Raw genomic sequence first — 6,949 nt, 5'->3', positions numbered from 1 at the left:
AACTAATCTTGGAGAAGAAATAACGAATCGGGACTCGATCCGGTACGTGCTCAACGCATTCCCGAGAACTCTCGAGTGGGTCTCCTTAGTAGATGCGTACTACATCTTTAAGGATTTCAAGGTAAGTACTCTAGAACATCTGTTTTCCACTTTTGGACTTCACGAATCTCGAGTTGCAGAGCCCAATGGAGTAGAAAAGATTAGTCAGAACATCGCTTTGAAGGCACGAGCAAACGGTTCTGACTCCGAAGCCTCGATCGACGAATCGGAAGCGACACTATTGGTAAAATGATTTAATAAATTTTTTAAATCTAATAAATTTAGATCGCAGTCGAAAAAGTTCTAGCAAAAGAAAAGAGTAGTTCGTTGCTACAATTGCAACGAAGAAGGACATATAAAAGATGACTGCCCAAAATTGAAGAGCAAAAGTAAAGAAAAGAGTAAGAAGCCAGCTCGACCCAAAGTCAACCTAAAGGCCAGGTGGGATGATTCATCGTCCTCTGAATCCGAAGTCGAAGAATTCTCGGGACTAGCACTAATAGCCAACCATCAGCTAGAAGAAACGTCTAGCTCAGAAATGAGCATAGATGAAGGGGGAGGAACAATAGAAGAAGAAGAAAGCTGTGATGAAGGGGGAGCATCACAAGACGAGGTAAGTAAGGTACATGCCCTAAACACTAAACAGTCCTTTCGTTTTATTAAAGCTCTTTCTAAAGAATTAGATAAAATAGAAAAGGAAAATGAATATTTGAAATCAGAAAATGAAGCTTTAAAATTAGAAATTAAAAAATTGAAAACTGATGCATGTTTTAAAAATATTTTTCCACATTCAAAAATAAAGTTATATGGAAAATTAAATTGGTATATACGGAAGCATCAGGGTCAACTTAGGAAAATACCAAAAAACTATGTACCCCCTAAGTTTTTGACCAACCCTGTAGGTAGGAACCTTTATTGGGTTCCAAAAATCTTTACTAGTTTAAATTTCTCTTTTAATTAAAAGCTTACAGTGAGAAAATTAAACATTGAGGTTCTTTATGTAAGCTTTGTCTAAGGAAGTGGTTTTTGCTCCAATAACTAAGAAGGCCTAGTGCCTCGCCACGACCTGGAAGCTGAAATATCGAAATAAAAATGTTTAATTAACTTTCTGATAAAAGCATTAAAAATTAGAATTAAACAATGCTTTGAAAACTATTTAAACATTTCCTTAGAATTTTTTTGAATTTTTTTATTCTCTAGAAAAAGTGTTTCTTGAAATTTTTACTTAGAATTTTTTAATTGTGAAAATTCATTTTAACTTGGAAAATTTTTCAAAACTTAGAAATTTTTTTAATTTAAACCTAACTTAGTTTTTATTAATTAATCTTTACTTAGAAATTGTTTAACTTTGATTTTTTTTTTAAATACTTGACTTCAAATTTGTTTGTACCCCCGTTTTTGCTGTGATCAAAGGGGGAGAATAAAGATAAGTTCAGTTAAGGGGAGTTAGTTAAAATTAAATTTTCATATTGTAATTTAATTTAAAGTTGCAAATTTATGCCTGAATTGTTAGTTTAGTAATTTCTTTAAATTACTATCTGTTTGTTTTAACCTTAACCTGAACTTGGGTTGATGCACATCAAAAAGGGGGAGATTGTTGAACCCCGTAGTAGTTTTGATGTGATCAACCAAGCTTAGGTTAGGTCCTGCTTTGTGTTTGATCCCTGTGTCTAAGTGTGCAGGAGCTTTGGAGTGCAGGAAGTCGAGCGGAAGACGCAGGTAGTAAGAAGGACGGCACGGGAAGAGAGCCGACGGGCTCAGTGCGTCCGAAGGGCGTGAAGAACATGCACGGTGTTCGAGGGACGTAAAGCCAGGACGGAAGATTGCTCGAGGAGAAGGCCGGGAACTGGGTTCGGGTGAGCCCTATTCTAGACGACCGAAATCACCCAAAGAAGCTGAACCAGAGCATGTCAACTGGAAGTTGACTTGTCAATGGTTCGGTCGACCAAACCTCCTGATCGGTCGACCAAACCCCTCTCAATCAGCAGCCAACCGCCAATGCCACATCAGAAGCTGACCATTGGTAAAGCTGATCGGTCGACCGAACCTCTTGATCGGTCGACCGAACCTCTTGATCGGTCGACCCAACCTCTTGATCGGTCGACCGAACCGAAGTTAATCCAAAGACTTAGTCGAGCAAATTGATCAGGCCAACTCAGCTGAAGACCGTTGGCCGATCGGTCGACCGAACATAAGGATCGGTCGACCGAACCAAAGCTCGATCCTCAGAGACTGCACCTGGATTGAAGACTGGATAGGAACAGCAGGTTCGGTCGACCGAACCTGGGGATCGGCCGACCGATTCCTCTCGAGTCAAACCTGATCCCGAAGGTTTAGGTTATGTAATAAGCTCTAGAACCCCTATATAAAGGAGGTCTTGGGTAGCTATTAAACAACAACGAATACGAACAAAATAGCAACTCTTGTATCTCATTCTCTTAGCAACTACTGTACTGTCAAAGTGTTAAAGGCTTCTCCGCCTTCAGAGAAGGAGTTTTCTTACTGCGCCTTTCTTACTGCCCTGGATTAATAACCCTCTTCGTTGTTACCAGGTTAATTTCTGTCTCCTTTTATTTCTGCTATTAGTTTTATTATTCTTGCTTTATATTAAGAGTTGAAAAGCTTTGAGGAGGGTATAATATTTATCGCAGGCAATTCACCCCCTCTTGCCGGTCCCCGCTGCACCAACAATCCTTATCCTTATCATATTTACCACTCTATTACTATTTACACAAGGACCCAATTTTTACCAATATATTATAACATCATCCATCTTGACCGATTTAATATAGCATCCCCAATCTCGACCGATTTACTATAGCATTCTTAATCTCGACCGGTCTATTATAACCGACCGATTTACTATAGCATCACCAATCTCGATTGATCTATTATAACATTCTTAATCTCGACCGGTTTGTTATGACCGACTGATTTACTGTAGCATCACCAATCTCGACCGTTTTACTATAGCCTTCTTAATCTCGACCGATCTGTTATGACCGTCCGATTTACTGTAGCATCACTAATCTTGATCGTTTTACTATAGCATCATCAATCTCGATCGATCTACTATAGCATCATCAATCTTGACCGATTTATTATAACATTCTTAATCTTGACCGGTTTATTATACTCGACCGATTTATTGTAACATCACCAATCTTGACCGATTTACTATAGCATCATCAATCTCGATCGATTTATTATAACATTCTTAATCTTGACCGGTCTATTACAATCGACCGATTTACTATAGCATCACCAATCTTGACCGATTAACTATAGCGTCATCAATCTCGATCGATCTACTATAGCATCATCAATCTCGATCGGTTTATTATAACATTCTTAATCTTGACTAGTCTATTATAACCGACCGATTTACCTCATACTTCTCTGATTTTTTAAGAATCAAGTGCCGAGAGGGAGAGAAAAACTTGTCATGTTTTCCGAGGATGATTACTAAGCTTACCTTCCTTTCCTTGGGATTCAGTCTTCTTTTTCGAGTTTGATCCCCTTCTTTTTTGTACCTAAGTTTTTTCACAAAGTATTATTGATCTTTGGGTTTCTTCTATTTCCCCTATCTTTTTAAAGGTTTTTGATATAGGGCACAGAAGAAAAGCAAAGGTTTAAGACGCTCTCTTCTGCTCCCCGACTATTCCTTCTTCTTCCTTTGTTCGACTTCCTCTTGCTATTCTGCCATGGCCACTCCTTCCCCAGTGTGGTTTCTTTCGCGTGCCTCTAGCCTTATCGAGCCAGAGGAGGTGGAGTTACAAGTGAACTATGATTTTCCTTCTTATATAGTTCGCCCTACTTCACAAAGTGGTCCGCATCTTCCTCCTCTAGGAAGTGTATCTATCTTTTGGGATCAAGCTTTACAAGGTTTCCGATTCCCTCTTCATCCCTTTTTTGTTGATGTTAGTACCTACTTTGAGATTCCTCTTAATTAGCTTACACCTCAATCTTTTTCTATTCTTGTGGGTTTTGTTGGGGTATCTAAATTACTAGATTTTCCTTTGTCCCCTCGCCTTTTCCACTACTTCTTCATTCCCCGCCAAGTAGACATTGGTGTCTTTAAATTTCAGTCTCGCCCTAAGGCTATTTTGTTTAGTGAGATTCCTCCTCAAGAGGAGTGTCGTCACAAGTTTTTCTTTATGCGTCTTCCTTCTCCCCCTCCTTTTTGTTCCTAGCACTGATGGCTTCCTTACTGATCCCTCAGTTTCTTCTGTCTTACCCAAGTTAAAGGGGGCTAAATTTTACTTACCGGCCTTGATTGTAGAAGGTCTAATGTTTCCCTTTGAAATAAGCTCCATCGAAACCCCCTTGGAGGTCTCTTTTGGTATGTTCAGACATTCTCGACTATGTTTATTAGTCATTTGTTAATTATTTTCTATAATAACGCCTAATTTTATATTTCAGCTAATGCTCTTCTACCTGCTCTCATGTACAAGAACCCAACTATGACCAAGTCTTTTTTGAATAAACTTGGAGGAAAATTGCTACAAGCTCGTCGAGCTAATTCTACTATCTCTACTCTGGGTTTATTATCCAAGGAAGAACAAGCAGCGGAAGCTATTGCTTCCTTGGAAGAGGAAGAAGAACAACCTTTTGTTGCCATACACAAGAAACTCAGGCTTACTGAGGAAGTTCCCTTTCGTGACACTTTTGGTACTTTTGTGCAGATCCCCATTATTCCTTCACCTATTTCTTTTGAGAGAGGTAAAGAACCAATGCCTCCTACTCACATTGTCTCCAACCTTTCTCTTAATATGATAAGACCAGGTCTACTTATTCCTTCCTCTTCTGTTATTGTTTCAGCTACTTCTGCTTCTCAAATGGCTACTACTACTTCTGCATCTTCTCAACCCCTCTCCTTGGCCTTACCTCTTCTGACTTCTGTACCACAAGCTAAAAGAACACCTTGCAGGAGATCTTCTCCGAGTCCAGGACCATCGACTATCCGTGCCTCAACAACTGAATCCACTTTCATTACTTTGCCATCTTCCATCCCCTCTAGCTTTTCCTCTGTTGTTCCCATTTCTACTACTCCCTCTCCTTCTCTTCCTTCTTCTTCCACCTGGCCTTCTTCACCTTCTATCCCTCCACCTCTATTTAGGCAAGCTATAGGTCTGACCTCCCAGATGGGACAAGCTTCAGATCCTCCTAGTTACGATTTTCTACAGCTACAAGGTCCGTTGGCTGAGCCTTGGCAACATAGCCAAGAGCTGTTAAGGGGCACCGGTATTTCAAACCGCGTTGACAGTCATAGTCGTCAAGCTATTGTCGTAAGTGTTTTTCATTATATATTGTTAACGTATTATTATTTCCCGCTAACTGCAGTGTTATTTTAGTTCCTTGCCTCAAGTCTTCATGTAGACCAGCTACTCATTGCTCTGGAAAGGGACAATAGCAAGTTAAAAGCTCAAGTAGAGGCACTGAAAACCAATCTTCCTCCCTCACACATTGAGCTTACTCAATTACAAGAGAAGATACCTTCACCGACTCAACAAATAGAGGCTATGAAAAAGGAATTACAGCATCAGCATCAGCTACAGGTGGATCGGTTAAATTCTAGCCTCCAGGTAGAAACTGCTTTGAAAGATGAAGCTATTTCAGATGTTTCTCATAAGAACACTGTTTTAGAAAAAGTGGAGAGGCTTCACAATATCTTCCTTTCTGATCAGGCGCAAGATTCAGCCTCGAAAGAGTTTGCACTTCTACAAGAGCAAGAACAAAGAAAAACTCAGGATGCAGAGATATCCTCACTCCAAAAGGAACTAGAACAGCTTAAATTGGAGAGAGACACTCTCAAAGATCAGAATATTAAACTACAAACTGAATTTCAAAGTTACAAGGAGCAAGAGGAAGACCGATGGGAAGATAGACGCTTAACTTATCTAAGGTCTCCAGCGTTTGTTAACGAATATGTTCGTCGAATCATAGGGACTCTAAATCATTCTGTGACAGGGGTTATCCAGCAATTGAGGGAAGGTGGTTATCTATCTCGAGAACCTCCCTCTCTATTCATAAACCATCGCAGACTTAACCAGGAATTATCCGAAAATTTGATGAGCCATTTTGAGTAAGCATGACTATGTATTCATAAAAGACTTGTCATTAAAAGACTTGTAATTAAGTACTTGCAATATTTGTAAAAATTTGTACTTACCTATTTTTCCGACTTTCATTATCTGGTTGCTGCTTCTTGAGAATAATTACTATCTTGCTCAAAAGCTTTTTCTATTGTGGTCTCTTAATTGATCATATGGTTCTGAACAATAAGGCTTTTCCGTAAACTCTTTGATCTCTACTCAGGCCTGATTATATATAAGGAATTCCAAAGACCTCAGTGCTTCTGAGGGACGTGTAATCCCGAGCAACTTTATATGAAAAACTCCATAGGATTTATGTATTCTTGATCAAGCGTACAATCCCGAGCGATTTTAAATAGAGGGCTTCATATGATCATGACTTTTGATGGGGAATGTAATTTTGAAGGATTATATATATATAAAGAATTCCCTTTGAACTTTGAATCTTGGTCGGGGGTGTAATGCTGAGTGATCTTTATAAAGAAATCCAGATAACATTGAATCTAGGCCAGGCATAGAATCCCGAACGATTTAACACTACAACAAAAACATTAAAAGACAACGGTTAAAAACCGTTGTCGTAGGCCCTTTAAAACCGTTGTAATTGGCAGTGTTGTTAAAAGTGGGGGCTACGACAATGGTTTTAAACCGTTGTCTTTGAATGAAAAGACAATAGTTTTGCAACAGTTTTAAATCGTTGTCTTTGAATGAAAACACAACGGTTTAAAACCATTGTTGTTTAGAGTATTTTTATTAACATTGCCAGTTTACAACCATTTTTAGGGCTACGACAACGATTTTTAACCGTTGTCTTT

The 6,949-nt window shown here is 39.1% G+C and overlaps 1 protein-coding gene across 1 annotated transcript; it reads left to right on the top strand.

Moving 5' to 3' along the window:
- Window positions 1-4,502: 4,502 nt before the first annotated feature.
- On the top strand, window positions 4,503-6,128 carry LOC122050271. Its single transcript, XM_042611191.1, has 2 exons — window positions 4,503-5,327; window positions 5,394-6,128. The coding sequence occupies exons 1-2, from the start codon at window positions 4,503-4,505 to the stop codon at window positions 6,126-6,128; spliced, it is 1,560 nt and encodes a 519-aa protein (XP_042467125.1).
- The last annotated feature ends 821 nt before the right edge of the window (window positions 6,129-6,949 follow it).

Source organism: Zingiber officinale, chromosome 3A (assembly GCF_018446385.1).
Source record: "Zingiber officinale cultivar Zhangliang chromosome 3A, Zo_v1.1, whole genome shotgun sequence".
In the NCBI taxonomy this organism is placed as follows: Eukaryota; Viridiplantae; Streptophyta; class Magnoliopsida; order Zingiberales; family Zingiberaceae; genus Zingiber; species Zingiber officinale.
The sequence above is the reverse complement of the archived record's forward strand: the minus strand, read 5'-3'. Positions and strand labels throughout refer to the sequence as shown.